The sequence below is a fragment of the Nerophis lumbriciformis genome, linkage group LG12 (genome assembly GCF_033978685.3).
Source record: "Nerophis lumbriciformis linkage group LG12, RoL_Nlum_v2.1, whole genome shotgun sequence".
Classification (NCBI taxonomy): Eukaryota; Metazoa; Chordata; class Actinopteri; order Syngnathiformes; family Syngnathidae; genus Nerophis; species Nerophis lumbriciformis.
Window position 1 is genome coordinate 35,550,228 of NC_084559.2, and position 18,581 is coordinate 35,568,808.

At 39.9% G+C, this 18,581-nt stretch overlaps 1 protein-coding gene across 1 annotated transcript in view; it reads right to left on the reverse strand.

Moving 5' to 3' along the window:
• thbs4a (thrombospondin 4a) overlaps positions 1-18,581 on the reverse strand; it is a 46,136-nt gene that overhangs the window by 5,395 nt on the left and 22,160 nt on the right. The window contains exons 12-19 of the mRNA XM_061986489.2: positions 15,749-15,856; positions 15,519-15,678; positions 9,501-9,619; positions 9,364-9,416; positions 5,241-5,325; positions 5,064-5,160; positions 4,598-4,776; positions 4,480-4,528 (exon numbers count right to left, since the gene is read on the reverse strand). Of these exons, the coding sequence (XP_061842473.1) occupies positions 4,480-4,528; positions 4,598-4,776; positions 5,064-5,160; positions 5,241-5,325; positions 9,364-9,416; positions 9,501-9,619; positions 15,519-15,678; positions 15,749-15,856 (850 nt within the window). The remainder of the gene's footprint in view (positions 1-4,479; positions 4,529-4,597; positions 4,777-5,063; positions 5,161-5,240; positions 5,326-9,363; positions 9,417-9,500; positions 9,620-15,518; positions 15,679-15,748; positions 15,857-18,581) is intronic.

Here is an 18,581-nt window from a genome sequence, read left to right on the forward strand (position 1 = left end):
TACGTACCGGTGTAGTAAGTTTACATTATTCACCCAAGGAACTTTAGTTATTAGAGAGTTCTGGTCGGACAGTTTTTCATGGGACACATTTCCGGTGTGATTGTTTCCGTTATAGATTTAAGTAAAGTCTGAATGTCATTAAAACAGTTAGCTCCATCTTTTGACACTTCTTCCACTCCCGTCCTTGCACGCTACACCGCTACAACAAAGATGACGGGGAGAAGACGCTGTCGAAGGTGAGCCACGTAAATAAGACCGCCCACAAAACGGCGCATCCAGAAGCGACTGTCAGAAAGCGACTTGAAGATGATCTGTAAAACATAACCTATGTAACATTTTGACCAAAGAACCACCATTACCACCATTTTTTATTTTCCTGAGGGAACTCTCCTGAAGGAATCAATAAAGTACTATCTATCTATCATGTTATGTAGACCACAAGGAAGTGTTTTCAATTTAGAAAAAATAAATAAATACATGACCCTTTTAATGCGCTTTATTATCCGGTGCGCTCTATGGTCCGGAAAATACCATATATATATATATATATATATATATATATATATATATATATATATATATATACATTATATATACATATATATATATATATATATATATATATACATTATATATACATATATATATATATATATATATATATATATATATATATATTCATATATATATATATATATATATATATATATATATATATATATATATATTAGAGATGCGCGGATAGGCAATTATTTCATCCGCAACCGCATCAGAAAGTCGTCAGCCATCCGCAATCCACCCGATCTAACATTTGATCAGAACCGCATCCGCCCGCCATCCGCCCGCACCCGCCCGTTGTTATATATCTAATATAGACGATGCAAGGCATTAGTGAGGTTATAAAGCTTTTACCTGTTAAAGAAAGGAGACTGATCCAATGCAGCACAGACATTCGCGTGCCACGCTGTCACGACCCAGACGCACACCAGTGCGCAATCATATGGGAGCCGCGCTGAGCGCACCTCCAAGCGCGTCTCGCTGCCGGCGACGGCCGGGTATATGGGCCCGACGCTCCAGCGCCATCCATTTTCAGGGCTAGTTGATTCGGCAGGTGGGTTGTTACACACTCCTTAGCGGGTTCCAACTTCCATGGCCACCGTCCTAGCTGCTGTCTATATCAACCAGGGTGAGCCCCACCCCTTTCGTGAGCGCACTGCGCGCGGAGTGACCCCTGTTACGCGCCCCCGGCAACAGGGGTGGCGGGCAGGTAAGCTGCGCGGGCGGAGCGCGCGGAGTGACCACTGTTACGAGCCCCCGGCCACGGGGGTGGCGGGCAGGTAAGCTGCTTACCTGCTGCGCGTGACGCCGGCCGCGGCGAAGGCGGACGAGGCGGGGTGTCGGTGCGGTGGGCGCGGTGGTGACCCTGGACGTGCGTCGGGCCCTTCTCGCGGATCGCCTCAGCTACGGCTCCCGGTGGGGCCCTCTCGGGGGAAGGGGCCTCGGTCCCGGACCCCGGCGAGGCGTCCCTTCTCCGCTCCGTAAAAGTGTCCATCTCTTTTTTTTTTTTTCTTCTGTTGTGGCATATGCTGCAGGTGCCTGCTCGTTTTTCGTATGTGGGTAACAACATTTAACTATGTATATATATTTCCGAATTGGTTTAACTGCCACCCGCCTGAATCTATTTAAAATCTAATTTTTTTAAATTTCAATCACCCGACCCGACCCGACCCGCGGATAAAATCTAATTTTTTTTTATTTCATCCGCCCGATCCGCGGATAATCCGCGGACTCCGCGGTTGTGCCCGCAAACCGCGCATCTCTAATATATATACATACATTATATATACATTATATATACATATATATATATATATATATATATATATATATATCAGTGACGTGCGGTGAGGTTGATGGCTGGTGAGGCACTGACTTCATCACAGTCAGATTTACAAACATATGAACCCTAAAGAGTATCTTATTCACCATTTGATTGGCAGCAGTTAACGGGTTATGTTTAAAAGCTCATACCAGCATTCTTCCCTGCTTGGCACTCAGCATCAAGGGTTGGAATTGGGGGTTAAATCACCAAAAATTATTCCCGGGCGCGGCGCCGCTGCTGCCCACTGCTCCCCTCACCTCCCAGGGGGTGAATTTTCATTTCATTACACCTAGTGTGTGTGTGACAATCATTGGTACTTTAACTTAACTTTAACTTTACACATACAAACTGTAGCACACAAAAAAGCACATTTAATAAAAAAAACGTTATTATGGTCTTACCTTTACTTATAAATGAAGTCCACAACTAAAGCCCTCACTTAAACTTTCCACGTGCAAGATTGAATCTATTTAAAAAAGTGTAACCGAGGATTTATAAATGTCGCCTATACTATATGAAACTACAAAATAACAAACACGGAGGCTCCAGTTTACACGAGGACCACTTTATTTACCTTCTTTCAAAAACCTCCGCAACGTGACATCACTTCCGCTCTTAGCGCCTTCAAAATAAGAGCTCAAGGCATATACTGTATAACAGCGCATAACAGGAACTTAACATCACAAAGAGGAAAGCCCATGAAAATAGGTTACAAAAGTTATTTAATAAGAAGCCAAAAAGTGCAAAAACAATAATGTTCGTGTTGGAGGAGTTGTGAATTAGGTACACCTGCAGTCTGCAAGTGTATCTAATGTTGTGTCCCTGCAGTCATTCACAACTCCTCCAACACCAACATTATTGTTTTTGCACTTTTTGGCTTCTTATGAAATAATTTTTTAAAATAGATTCAATCTTGCACGTGGAAAGTTTAAGTGTGGGCTTTAGTTGATATAACAATTCTACGGCGGGGGTGCAGGAGGCGAACCTCAGCCAGTGCGTCTTTTGCAGCCGTTTTATGATCACTCAGCACAAGAAATACTTTACACACATACAGTTGTTGACAAAATACACTGTACATTATATACCTCAGCTAACTAAACTATGGAAATGTATAATATAGTTCATATAGCAATACAGTCTCACTGCCCAGCAGGCCAGCAGTTAGCCGAGTCATTGCACAATCCATGTTGCGGCACTGAGTGACGTGCCTCAACTGGCTGCTGTTCACCGCACCGTCTCTTCTCAGTATTTGAACGGCAAATGTGAAAATTCAGCGATTTTGAATAAAAATAATCTAAAACTGGTGAAGTTAAATGGAAAATAACTTTATAGTATAATCACTGGATACATATAACAATTTAATTTTTTTTTTTCTTTTTACATTTTTTTTCTTTCCATGATGGCAGGTGAGGCCCTGCCTCACCTGCCTCTAGTGACTGCACGTCACTGATATATATATATATATATATATATATATATATATATATATATATTATATATATTTATATATATATATATCCATCCATCCATCCATCTTCTTCCGCTTATCCGAGGTCGGGTCGCGGGGGCAGCAGCCTAAGCAGGGAAGCCCAGACTTCCCTCTCCCCAGCCACTTCGTCCAGTTCCTCCCGGGGGATCCCGAGGCGTTCCCAGGCCAGCCGGGAGACATAGTCTTCCCAACGTGTCCTGGGTCTTCCTCGTGGCCTCCTACCGGTTGGACATGCCCTAAACACCTCCTTAGGGAGGCGCTCGGGTGGCATCCTGACCAGATGCCCGTTGGATATATATATATATATATATATATATATATATATATATATATATATATATATTATATATATATATATATATATATATATATATATATATATATATATATATATATATATATAGCAGCAAAACAGGCCCAGAGCATAATATTACCACCACCATGCTTGACGGTAGGGATGGTGTTCCTGGGATTAAAGGCCTCACCCTTTCTCCTCCAAACATATTGCTGGGTATTGTGGCCAAACAGCTCAATTTGTGTTTCATCTGACATTACATGGACGAAGATAAGACCTTCTGGAGGAAAGTTCTGTGGTCAAAGAATGATTTTTACAAAAAGAAAAAAATTGTAACCCAAAAAGAATTGTGACAAAAAAGATTTGCAACCCAAAAAATATCAACCAACCGATTTGCTATTAAAAAAAAAAAGCTTTGCACCCAAAACAAGGTTTGCAACCCAAAAACATATTTTGTAGCCAAAAAAGCAAAAAAAAAAATCCAATCAAAGATTTTATTTGCAAGTGCCTGATTTCTAATAAAAAAAGAAAAAGATTATTTGCAACAAAAAAGTTTTGCCACCAAAAAAAATTAGCAACCAAAAAAAACTATTTGTTGATAAGATTAGTAACAAAAAAAGATTTGATACCAAAACAGTTTTGCCACCAAAAAACACAAATTGGAGCAAAAAACCCTTTGCAACCCAAAAACCAAAAAAAGATTTGCAACTAAAACTTTTTTGGTTGAAAATACTTTTTTAAAAATGTATTTAATATCCATTGTTTTTTTGCTTGGTATAAAAAGACACAGGTGGCGTGAGATGTTCCACTCACCTACAGCCAGTCCGGGGTCAGAGTTCATGGTTTGGACTATTTCCATGCCCTGTGTGGACAAAACAGTCAACTTCATCTGATCCTTCCAGTTATGACGAGTCATGTTTTTATTGGTCACCTGGTTAAGAACCACCCAGTTGGGATCAATCTGAGAATCTCCCTCTGGATCCAGAACCACGGTCTGGTACGCTCTGAAGTCTGTTAGGGTGACCTCGGCGTTCTCTGGACAGTGGTCGATGATGTCGGTGACGTTGTCTTTGTCGAGGTCTCCTTGGCACGCGTCTCCTATTTTGTTGACTGAAACATCAACTTATTGGTCAGCAGACTTTTTGTGGCCCCCCTTTGGTCTTTAACATTACCATGTGGCTCCCCTTTGGTCTTTAACATTACCATGTGGCTCCCCTTTGGTCTTTAACATTACCATGTGGCCCCCCTTTGGTCTTTAACATTACAATGTGGCCCCCCTTTGGTCTTAAATATTACCAGGGTTGGATTTTAGTTGTTAAAAGTAGCGCTTGTGGCGCCAAACAACCGCACAGAGTGTTTACGCCAGGGGCCGGCCTTGCATTTGACACTGTACTCACAATCGCTGTCCTTTTGGTCCAGGTTGGCGACCAATCGACAGTTGTCATCTGCGTCCTTAATGCCGTCATTGTCGTCGTCGTCGTCACAGTCGTCTCCCTGACAACACCAAGCGACGCTGTTAGGACACAGGTGCGCTTAGCTAGCTATTCTTGGATGACAGAGAAAAAGTTGGACACCATGCCGTCTTTGTCCGTGTCCAGCTGGGAGGAGTTGATGATATCGGGACAGTTGTCTTTGTTGTTCTGATGGCCGTCACCATCACTGAAAAAGAGAAAAAAGTCTGAGTCATCTAATAACTGTTCATCATTCTTCCAGGAATAAATAAGTGTAATATATGTTGACATTAATAGGGAACGCCTTTTATATTTTGTTCATTGCATTGCTCATAATATACAGAAAAACACATTTCTATATAAAAGCATTTGTAATGGACAATTACAAAAATTGGACAAAACCACACTTGGCTAAATTATAAAAAATGTTCACACTTTTTTATTCATGTGAAACCATTTTTATACTTTTTTTTAAATCAAACTTATTTGATTACTTTTTAGGAAATTGTTAAATAATTCATTTTTTTTTAGTACAAAACAATTAATTTAACATAAAACTGTGCACCGTAGTTGACAATGTGAATAATTAGAGAAATTTGCCTTTAAATTATGATTAGTGACGGAGCAGGAAGGGGATAGGAATATGTTTGCCGTAAAATTTCATATCATGTGTCCTGTCATTCATTAATTGACATTTTGCATGTGCTTTTTTTTTTTTTTGCGTAAAATTAGCCAGCGTATCATTTGCATATAGGGAAGGCCCTAAGTAATATTTGCTAGCAGCACTAGAAAATACAACTTTCTGTTGGCTAATTATTTGATTTAAATATATCTCAATTATTCATATTTATTATTGAGATAGGCTCCAGCGCCCCCCGCGACCCCAAAGGGAATAAGCGGTAGAAAATGGATGGATGGATTATTGTCTTCATTATTTTTTTCAACTTGGGGACGGCGTGGCGAAGTTGATAGAGTGGCCGTGCCAGCAATCTTAGGGTTGCTGGTTACTGGGGTTCAATCCCCACCTTCTACCATCCTAGTCATGTCCGTTGTGTCCTTGGGCAAGACACTTCACCCTTGCTCCTGATGGCTGCTGGTTAGCGCCTTGCATGGCAGCTCTTGCCATCAGTGAATGTGGAAATACTGTCAAAGCGCTTTGAGTACCTTGAAGGTAGAAAAGCGCTACACAAGTATAACCCATTTATCATAACTTATAATAAAGCCTGGTAATAAAAAAGGTGGTTGTGTCAGAGAAAATATACACTTTGAAATAAACAAGATGTTAATTATTTTCAACTTTCCTGTTGTATATTGTTGACTGACTCCAAGTATTAATCACAGATTAATCAAATCTTTTTTTTAAATGGCACAAAAGTTTATACTTTTTTTACATACAGTATTTATTTAAAACAAATGACTGAATATCTTTTGGGGTTTTTTAAAATCACGGAATGTAAAATATTTACACAAATTCTAAAAGCAAACAAGGAAAAGCCTTAAAGAAAAAAATTACACTTTTGCAGAATATATGAACCATTTAGTAATTGAAAAATTGCAAATATTCTACATTAATAACAACTAGCATAATTATTATTATGCTACTTAAAGGAGAACTGCACTTTTTGGAAATGTTGCCTATCATTCACAATTATGAGAGACTAGAAGACAAAAGGGTTTTGTTTTCTTGCATTCTAACATACAACAATCGGCTCGTTCTAGGTGGCTCACAATACTGCTAATGGGAGCAATCAATTCTACTACTAAATCACTTTAAAAATGCATTAAAAAACTATCAACAATATTTCATTTACGTTACGTAACTTGTATAATAGCCAAACTGTAGCGACATTGTTATTGTAAGAGCGAACACTGAGTACACTTTTTCTAGCTTACTAACACATCGGCATGCTACGGTATTAGCCGTAAAAGCTAACTACGGGAAGAGATAAGCTAGCTTCTACGACAGCACGAAACGCGTTTGAGTTTGTAATGCACAACACTGTGATAGGACACCAATCTGCACTGACTGAAAAACATGAACAACCATATTACAGTATCTGTAAAGTATTAGCCCACATTTCATGTTTTGTTTGTACACAGCTAGCCTGACAGCGTATGTACTGTAATTGTAATAACACACATGGCGTGCTGCGTGTATCATGATCAATATTAAAGTGACTCACTCGATGGAGAGTTGTCTGTTTGGTCCAGCTGGCCAGGGACGTTTTTCACGATTTATTTGGGGTAAGCAGTCCATTTATGTCGAAATAGCTTGGTTTCAAATTTCACATTTACAGTTTCGAGTCACTTTTACCTCATTCTCTCGGCTTCCGTCTGCTCCAACGTTTCACGCTTCCTTCGTGCTGGTTTTTATAAGCAGTAGTTCATCCTCTGTATATTCAGCTTCAAAAATATGAGGTTGTAAATCCTCATTTGTCCAAAACTAGTTGTCTTTGTTTGTTACCGTGTCTGCCATGATTAGAAGACACAAACGTTTGTTTCCGGAAGTAGGAACACACATTTGTTGCCAGAAGTGCTGCTATGGAAACGGAAATAAATGCGCCAAAGAATTAGTTCTGGCAATGATTAAAATGATCAAAATAAGGTAAATATTGTACATATTACATATTGTTACGAATGTGTCTGTTACTACATTATAAATAGACTTGCAGTTTATATATATAAAATGTTGATGGAGGGTTTTGAAGTTGTCTTAGGCTACAACAGTGACTCCTATTAGCTGCATCTTTCAAGCATTTTTAAAATCCTAAACAATAATATAAAGACGTGTGTTCTTGTCTCTCATAATAAATGTGAACGATAGGCAAAATTCCCCCAAAAAGTGCAGTTCCCCTTTAATATTATGCTATTATTTTTGCCACTTCCGTACCGGAGTATACCATTCAACAAATACGTATTTGATTTTGACCAGTGTATGAATAAAGCTCAGCTTAAAGGACCCATAGCATCCAGATGAACAATGCTCCTAAAAATAAATCTACCTGTCATTTCCCTCCCTATTAAGGGCAAGATCCTCCCAGATTCTTTTATTCTTAAGTTGTCTGAACAAAGTCAGGTGATTAGAATTGAAGATGAACAATTTATCCTATAGTGTGTGTGTGCGTGCAGATAAGAAACAGGGTGAGATCATTGTGTTTATCTTCTTTTGCGCAAAACCAAGGCAAAAGCTAGTAACTTCTAAGGGGTTCCATTTGGCCCAAAGGAGGGAAAATATTCCCCTAACACCATAACATCAAAACGCGTTAAAAAAAACAAGCCTAAAATCACTACAGTGTCTATTTTGGGGGGAATTGTACCTGAAAACATGATTTTTAAGTCCACAACTACAGTATGAAATAAGTGTATTCAGTAGTAGAGGGCCCCTTTTAAATATTGTAAATTCTGGACTATAAGCTGCTACTTTTTTCCTACACTTTGAATCCTGCGGCTTATAAGACTGTGTGGCTAATTTATGGATTTTTCTTTGCTGGCGGTCATAATAAAAATAGTGAGAAAAACAAAAGGTGTTTTATTATTTATACTATGGCGCCATCTTTTAGACGAGTTTGCTCACTGCAGTTGTAGCAGTGTCCTTCCATTTCGTGCTGTCAACCGGGAGCAGAGTGCCGTGCTCAGTCTGCTACCCGTCCGTAGCGTTTCTACTCGTCTGGGTTTGTAAGTTTCACAGTAAAATTAAAACTGTTTATACTTACTAAACCGTCACGTGTGTGATGTCTGTCGGGGTGCTTTCGTGCATGTTTGCACGTGCTATCGTAATGTAATGACACCAGTGTTGTTAGCATTAGCTAATATGCTAACATATTTTCAAGTGTCTGTGTTAGTGTCGTTAACTTACAGTGGCATTCTGTTTGTATTGTTTCAGCTTCACAAATTCCTTCAGTAAATTCACCAAAACGTCAAGGGGGAGTTATTGACTCTGTTTAGCTGATTGGAGAGCCAGCATCCAAAGCTAGTGGGTCCATGACGATGACTTCTGTTTTGTTTCGATCAGCCGTTTTACTGCCGTGTTACAGACACCGTTTGAAACAATTAAAGTATGTAAATAAAGATTTACAGAACTTTTCTGTGTAAATAACTAATTTCGCAACGTGTATATCTGCGGCTTATAGTCCGGTGCGGTTAATATAGGTATTTGTATTTATTTTTCTGTAAAATTTGGTGGGTGTGGCTAATACTGTGTGCTCTATAGTCAATAAAAATGTGGTATGTTTTTAGCATTGCCTACGTGTCGATGTTGTCATCACAGGTATCTCCTACTAGGTCATCGTCCGAGTCAGACTGTGGATAGGAGGGGGAAAAAAAATGTTCTGAGATTTTTAAAGATACAATGAATGTTTATTTTTGAGAGGGAACGCTTAGTACCTGGTTAGGGTTGGCCATGTTCGGACAGCTGTCACAGACATCTCCTACCCCGTCGTTGTCTTTGTCCTCCTGGGTCGGGTTGGGCACTCGTGGGCAGTTGTCAACATTATTCTTCAAATCTGATGGACGAGCACGTTTCAGTTCCACATAGTCAAGTAGATAACCAACTGTCCGTGTGTTTTTAGGACAAAGGTCAAATAGTTTCCAGAGTCCGTCAAAGTCTGGCGAAAGCGGCACGGAAAAAATATTTGGAGAGACGAGACAGACGTGAGCAAGCTGGGATCTCATGATTAGACCTGGTCACTAGAACACAACATGCCTGGGAAACAAAGGTGGACTCCAGTGGAAAACACAACAAGCGTTTAAGGGAATTGTGGGAGGGAAGTGAAAACTACTCCGAATATTTGTTTTTGCCAGAAGTGGTGACGCCGTCGTTATTACCTGGAATGTACAGTAAATGACCAAAGGGGAGAGGCGAGAATTGGAAACAGACTGAGCAGTAGGATGTTTTTGAAGAGATAAAGCTTTGCCAAGACAAGGACAAACAACTCCAACTCTCAGCAGAACAGGATGGAACTGGATTCTTGCGTATTTGAAATTCAGCATTCACAGATTACTGGCAAACTTAATTAGGTGATCAATTAAAGGAGCTGTTTGCAACTGGCTATATAAAATAAAATATATAGATGAAATATGAGAGACATATCGAGTCTGGCGATGGAAGCCCTAAGCCAGGGGTGTCGGACTTGTTTTCATGGAGGGCCACATCGCAGTCATGGCCGCCCTCAGAGGGCCGCTTGTAACAATCGCCACCCTAACACCATAACATGGCGTACTAAATCATAGTGTAACGACTTGGAATTACACATTATATGTGGTGTTGGAGTTGTCCGACTTTTTGTGTGGCTGTAAACGCATCACTGGCTAAGTGCCATGAGTGCATGTGTTGGTGCAAGTGAGAAATAGCGAGCGCGGCTGCTGTTGATGACAGATGACAAAGAGTTGATTTTGGTTTGGTTTGTATTGCAGAAAATGACTAGTTTTGCTAGATACACATTTTTTACCAATGTTTTTGGTGATGTGTTTATGGCCGACCATAAAGTGTTTTGCTCAATAAAGTGATCGATGGAATTCATGTCCTCCTTAAAGCGTCTCGACAGACGTTACAATAATTGAACAGTGATGATGAAAACTGTTTTCTCTGTCGTCGCCGCGTGTCGTCAGTTACTTTGAAAATTGTTATGCGCTTATTTTTTAATTGGATTTTGTGCATGGTATAGATTTGCCGTGGGCAGAGGATGCATGAGCAGTGCACAATTGCACAGGCGCGCACCTTAGAGGGAATGTTGCTCCTAAGTACAGTTATGGACAGATTCAGTGGCGGCCCGTGCGTTTCCCACCTAGGCCTTCAGTGATGTCCGACTTCAATGATTAACTCTCAAATTACCATCATTGATGTCACCACATTATATTATTGCACAATTGCCTATGCATTTGGTTATTTGATTTGTGTACGTACAAATTGATGGAAAACTTGCTTTGAAATCGTAAGTCAAGGTGACAAGCAGATATTTAAGTATTTATTGTTATTTTTACAAACTATAATACGGTATATAATAATTAGGGGTGCTAAAAAATATTTTTTATCACATCCGAATCCTGATTTGTAGTTATCTAATTGATTAATCATTTAAAAAAATCTAATTTATTGACCTTTTTTTTTGACGAATTAATTTAAAAAAACAAACATTTTTTAGGCCATCTCTATGCTTATTTGGTGCATGTATGTGTCATACGAGGTTTTGTAATCTGTAAGGTTAAGGTGTTGTTATTATTATACCAAATAATACATTGCAAAAATCAATTTGAATCGAGAATCGTGTTGAATCGAGTATCGATTATGAATCAAATCCTCACCCCAAGAATCGGAATCGAATGGCAAGATATATTTGTATATATATCAAAGTTTAAAACATATGAAATTTCATGTATTACATACATTTTTTCTGTCAAAATGGAAACAATGAAAACATTTAGTAAGAAAGATGAAGTATCCACATTATTTCCAGGCTTTCGCGGGTCACATTAAATGATGTGTTGGGCCCCGGGCCTTGAGTTTGACACAGGTGCCCTAAACGATGTTCCCTCAAATTTTTCATGTGTGAGCAAACGCAAAAACTCCCTTAGCATTCAGTGGCACACATGTGAGCGACGTCAGACGTGCGCACTGTGGACACACCTGCAGCACACCTGTCCCAAACCTGACTAAATAACAAGTTAAATGTCTTATTATTCTAACCAAATGACAGCTGTCAGTCATTTCCATGACATTATTTTCCTCATATAAGTGATTTGGCCCACTTACAATGACAATAACAAAAAATATTGTTTTTCATGAACTGTGTTCTAGTATTGTATATCTGGGTGGAGGTCCTGCTTTGGAAATAATGTGTACCCCTTTCAGATATCGCATTTAGTTCTCATTAAAACATTCACATGTGTCATGATCCGTGGTCCGGATCATGTTTTGGGTTTTCTGTTTGTTTTTGGACTCCTTTAGTTCCTGTTTGTGCACCTCCTGAGTTTGTTTAGTCACCATGGTTACTTGTGATTTTCACCTGCCTTTTACACTCACCTGTTGCTCATCAGAGACTCTATTTAAGCCTGCCTTTTCCGGTCATTCGTCGTGACTTCATTGTTTGCATACCCAACAGGTACGTTGGTATTTCTTGGCTCCTAGTTTTTGATTCCTGCGCTACGTGGTTATCTTAGCTTCCCGTGCGATCGGCACGCATCCCTTTTGTTTTGTTTTTGTCTGTTTGTATCCAGTTATGATTTATGACAAAATAAATCATCTCCTACCTGCACGCTTTAGTCCGGAGTTGTCCGCTCTGCATTTCCAGGAGAACGACCCCGCAGCAAGCTGCAACCCCAACCGTGACAACATGTTGCACAATGAAATGTAATGGATGGAGGTCCTGCTTTGGAAATAATGTGCACGCCTTTCAGATATCTAATTTAGTTCCCATTAAAACATTCACATGTTGCACAGTGAACAGTGATGATGAAAACCGTTTTCTCTGTCGTCGCCGCGTGTCGTCAGTTACATTGAAAATTGTTATGCGCTTATTTTTTAATTGGATTTTGTGCATGGTATAGATTTGCCGTGGGCAGAGGATGCGTGAGCAGTGCACAATTGCACAGGCGCGCACCTTAGAGGGAATGTTGCTCCTAAGTACAGTTATGGACAGATTCAGTGGCGGCCCGTGCGTTTCCCACCTAGGCCTTCAGTGATGTCCGACTTCAATGATTAACTCTCAAATTACCATCATTGATGTCACCACATGACCATTGCTGGAGAAATATTATACAGGAACACATTCATGCACTACTGAACATTGATACATCAACAGTGTAAAAAACGGGTTATTTTCTGGTGCATTTAAAAATCAATAAACCCGCATCAGCAATGACAACATATCTTATATGGTACTGTCAAAATTAAAATTGCAAAAAAACGTATTAAACATGAAAAAAATAAAGAAATAAAATATTTGAAGTCACAATTTGTAGCGCCCATTCGACACCGTATAAGCCAGTGGTACCGCTCGTAGTCGGTTAATTCGAGTAGAAGTGGTGGGCATTTCCCCCATTTCATCGCCGGGACAACTGAGCTAGCTTCCGGGGTTGGCCGACATCGTCTTACAAGATGTAGTTTCTCTTTAAATAACCTTCTTGAAAACGGTCTTGCAAATATATATCTGCCACCTAATCAACGTTTTGCTCTCCTCCTTTGTGGGTTAAAAAAGTGAGTATCGGTGAGTTCTCTGCTAGCCCGGTATGGCTACGGCGCAACACTTTCTGCTTTAGTAAATTGAAATTGCAACTTGTGATTGGATACTCACTTTGGAATTTTTTTTTATTTTTTTTTTTTATTAAGGATCCCCATTAGCTGGTTGCCTCAACAACCCACTAGTCTTCCTGGGGTCCACAAGTCAATACAATTACAAGTAAAAGCATATAATTATAACTACACAATACAGAAAAAAAAAAAGAAAAAAAAAAAAAAAGCATCAATAAGAAAAATAAAAGCATCAATAAGAAAACAAGCAAACAATTTACAGTCACATACCATATTACCATATAAATATAACTACACAATATAAAACCAAACAAATCATCAACAAGCAGACTAATTTAAAGACTCAGATAAAATATTACTCTCTTTTTAAAAATCGGTTTACTTTCAATGACAAGTGAGTATTCAATCACAGTCTCGTTAACATCAGGCTACCTAGATAGGCTACTGTCAACAACTTGTGATCTGATTGCTGTCGCAACTGTCTATCAACTCTATGTGTTCTCAAATTCAGCCGCTAACGGTCCAGGGTGTGGCTCTACTGATCTGCATAGCACCACCGTGGCTTAAATCAGTGAGTATCCAATCACAGGACGTGTAAATGTCACGTACAACGTGAGGCCATCTAGAAGGCCTTACTGACACAACTTGTGATCTGATTGGCTATCGCAGTTATCTATCAACTGTATGTGCCGGTTCACTGGCAGTGCACAGACGCCCACATTGTTGATTCTGAAGGCCCCGGGCAGATTTGGTCCAGCATGGCAACATAAGCTAGCTGAATTCTGATTGGATTCAAACTTTAACCTAAAAACAACAGCACTGGAAGGAGCACAATATGACATGAAGAGAATATGAATAATTTTAAATATTTAGGGAAAGTAAATAAAAAATTACTTTTATCTTTAAAGGGGAACATTATCACCAGACCTATGTAAGCGTCAATATATACCTTGATGTTGCAGAAAAAAGACCATATATTTTTTTAACCGATTTTCGAACTCTAAATGGGTGAATTTTGGTGAATTAAACGCCTTTCTATTATTCGCTCTCGGAGCGATGACGTCACGTTGTGACGTCACATCGGGAAGCAATCCGCCATTTTCTCAAACACATTACAAACACCGAGTCAAATCAGCTCTGTTATTTTCCGTTTTTTTGACTGTTGTCCGTACCTTGGAGACATCATGCCTCGTCGGTGTGTTGACGGAGGGTGGAACAACACGAACAGGGACGGATTCAAGTTGCACCAGTGGCCCAAAGATGCGAAAGTGGCAAGAAATTGGACGTTTGTTCCGCACACTTTACCGACGAAAGCTATGCTACGACAGAGATGGCAAGAATGTGTGGATATCCTGCGACACTCAAAGCAGATGCATTTCCAACTGGACTGGACAGATCAGCTTTCAGGAAAAGAGAGCGGATGAGAGCGGATGAGGATCTACAAAATATATTAATTGATGAAAACTGGGCTGTCTGCACTCTCAAAGTGCATGTTGTTGCCAAATGTATTTCATATGCTGTAAACCTAGTTTATAGTTGTTAGTTTCCTTAAATGCCAAACAAACACATACCAATCGTTGGTTAGAAGGCGATCGCCGAATTCGTCCTCGCTTTCTCCCGTGTTGCTGGCTGTCGTGTCGTTTTCGTCGGTTTCGCTTGCATACGGTTCAAACCAATATGGCTCAATAGCTTCAGTTTCTTCTTCAATTTCGTTTTCGCTACCTGCCTCCACACTACAACCATCCGTTTCAATACATGCGTAATCTGTTGAATCGCTTAAGCCGCTGAAATCCGAGTCTGAATCCGAGCTAATGTCGCTATACCTTGCCGTTCTAACCGCCATGTTTGTTTGTATTGGCATCACTGTGTGACGTCACAGGAAAATGGACGGGTGTATATAACAATGGTTAAAATCAGGCACTTTGAAGCTTTTTTTAGGGATATTGCGTGATGAGTAACATTTTGAAAAAAAACTTCGAAAAATAAAATAAGCCACTGGGAACTGATTTTTAATGGTTTTAACCCTTCTGAAATTGTGATAATGTTCCCCTTTAACATGTCGGCTTTAAAAAGTCTCCTTGGGATCCAGTTATTCAACAGTCCAATTTCAATCGACTCCATTAGAAAAATGACTTCCTGGAAGTACAGCCACTTACTGTCCCCGTCCATGTCGTCATCGCACTCGTCTCCCAGCCCGTCCTTGTCGGTGTCTCTCTGGGACGGGTTTACGACCGTTTTGCAGTTGTCACAGGCGTCGCCGTGGACGTCCTTGTCGCTATTCTTCTGGTCCACGTTAGGAACCAGCCAGCAGTTGTCCTGAAAGAGACGCAGCCCGGCTCAAACGCACCGCTGAGTAATGCTGGGTTGGGAAACGTGTTGGCTGTACGTCTATGTTGACGACGCCATCGCTGTCGGCGTCGTCGTCGCAGGCGTCTCCCGTGCCGTCCCTGTCGGCGTCCTCCTGGCCGGAATTTGGTACGAACACACAGTTGTCCTGGGGACAACATAAAAACACACTCCCGTCATAAAAGTTTTACAGTCGTTCACTCAAAAGTGAGTACACACTTGTTATTACATTGTTGAATGGAATAATAACAGATGAATAAAAAAAAAAGTTTGTCCCTGTACCTTCCCTCCTGGTGAGGAGTTATTCCGGCACGGGGAACAAAGGAGTTTTTGCACTGTGACATTCTGAAAGCCATTTAAAAACTTTAAATTCAACTAACATCAATATATGATTTGTTTTACCATTGTGTATATTGCGAAATATATTGGGTTTAAATTTGTCTTATTAGCAGGGCTGTGCTTAGGGGCCCCACGATCCGTGGAGGGCCCAGTTTTGCGTGAAGAAGCGCATGATAATTTCAATAAATGACAGGGAGCTTCATATATAATTCTACCAGAAATAATATTGCCAGCTCCTTCCTGCTCCGTCACTGATAAGAAAAAAATTACACATTTTCGCAGAAACTCCTATTAGTAGGGGTGTCAAAATAATCGATTTTTGAATGAATGTGTAATGATTCTTAATCAATTTAAAAAAATCCCCCCCCCCCCCCCCCCAAAAAAAAAATTACAGCCCTACTTAGGGGTGTACCGATCCAACATCAATACATATCACATCAGATATCAGCAAAAACACAACTATCGGATAATATCGGCTTGCATCTGTTTGTGCAAAGCTGGACGGTTTGGTTTAGCAGCTACACAACAGCTAAGCACACAATTGCGCACAAGCTATACATTTGTAATAAGTGCCCCTAATTAAACAATATTGCAGTGTAAAACAGCACATTTGTCAATATAAACATGCATCAAATAAATATAGTTATATATTACATACAAAGTCTCCAAAGCAGAAGTATATTACTAAGTATCCAGTAACAAACGTGTCTGCATCATTCTAATTACTGGGACATGAGCTTAACCCAATGAATTCTTGAGGCCACAAGGTGTCGACAAAAGCAATCATCACTCACTTAAAGACAGCATAAGTCCATTCTCGATGGTTAAAAATTAATAGGTTAGTGTTTTTTATGCCTACCATCACTTGATCAAGCCTTTTCTATATTCCACACTACATAATAATACAAATATATACTTTGATTTGTACTGATATTTATTGTCAAAATCGGCTTTATATCGGTACTGAAAAAGTTGTATCGGGACTAGGGATGGGCATAAATATATATTTTTTTGAGACCGACAGAATCCCGCCGGTCCTACCACTTTTTCACAAATGCGCTAGCTTGATGCTAATTTACATTGTCTTTGCTAATGACATGCTACAGATGCTAATTGACAATTTTACATGGAATTTTTAACATCTTCAAATGTGTTAATTAAAACTACAACTAAGACGCATGTTACAATCAAACAGCCGGTGCATTATAAGGACAATACTGATAGTATTATCACTTTGTAGGGCGCAACAAAAAAACGAGACACTACTGCCATATAAAGTCTTGGACTTGCAACTGTAATTATAACTTCATATCATACCTGCAAATGATTTTCAGAAATGTGATAATTAAAGAAGATACAACTGGATAGCAGTTATCATTATCAGCTATTTTTTTTAAATGTTGCATTAAAAACAATATTTTATCATCAAAAACAATTGATATTTATTACCACACACAAAAGTACCAAAAATTGATAGCGTTGATTACTGGTATCAATCACCAAGAAACGGTACTGTATCGGTTCAAATGTTAATAAGCATCCTTCATCGGGACACCCCTAACTAACCCCTTACTGCCCCTGTGGCGTGCAGTGTCAGCGTATCCCAGTCAGTTATGTGACAACAACATTTGCACTTAAAAAATATTATTGTATAATTTATTTTCCAATCATTCATTTTAGTGCAAAACTTGCATCAAACTAAATTCAAGTGACTATTGCCTCTTCAACATCCATTCTCACTGTCAAATATGCCGACGACACCACTGTACTTGGGCTCATCAGGAACAATGATGAGACAGCATACAATGCAGAGGTCCAACAGCTGGCTTCATAGTGTGCTAACAATAACTTGGTTCTTAACACTAACAAAACCAAAGAACTATATGTAGACTTCCGGACGAAAGGGCAGAACAAACACCCTCCACTTTTAGTTAATAACAATCTCGTAGAAAGGGTCAAGCATTTCAAATTCTTAGGGGTGAACATAACAGAAAATCTATGCTGGGACATTAACACTGCTTCTACAGTCGGAAAGGCCCAATAACGTCTTTTTTTTTTTGAGGAAACTAAAATGCGCAAACATTCCGCAGAAATCAATGGTAAACTTTTACAACTGTGCCATCAGCAGTGTCCTCACTTACGGCTTTTTAGTGTGGTTTGCTAGCTGCACTAAAGCGAACCAACAGGCCCTCCAGAGAGTGGTTAAAGCGGCGGGGAAAATTACAAGGACGATGCTCCCAGAGATGAGTGCCATGTACACAACTCGCTGCCTAAAGCGAGTACACAACATCCCGAAGGACAGATACCACCCAGCACATGGCCTCTTCAACCTGCTACCCTCTGGAAGGAGGTATAGATCGATTCGCGCCAGAACCACCAGAATGTCTCAGTCTGTATCCCCAGGCTGTGAGACTGCTAAATGAACAGCCTGCCCCTTTGCTGCCCCGGACCATCTTATTACCTCACTCTTCACCACCTCAATAATTGTGCTCTGGACATTGCATTGCTGCAACATCAACGTAACACCCATCAGA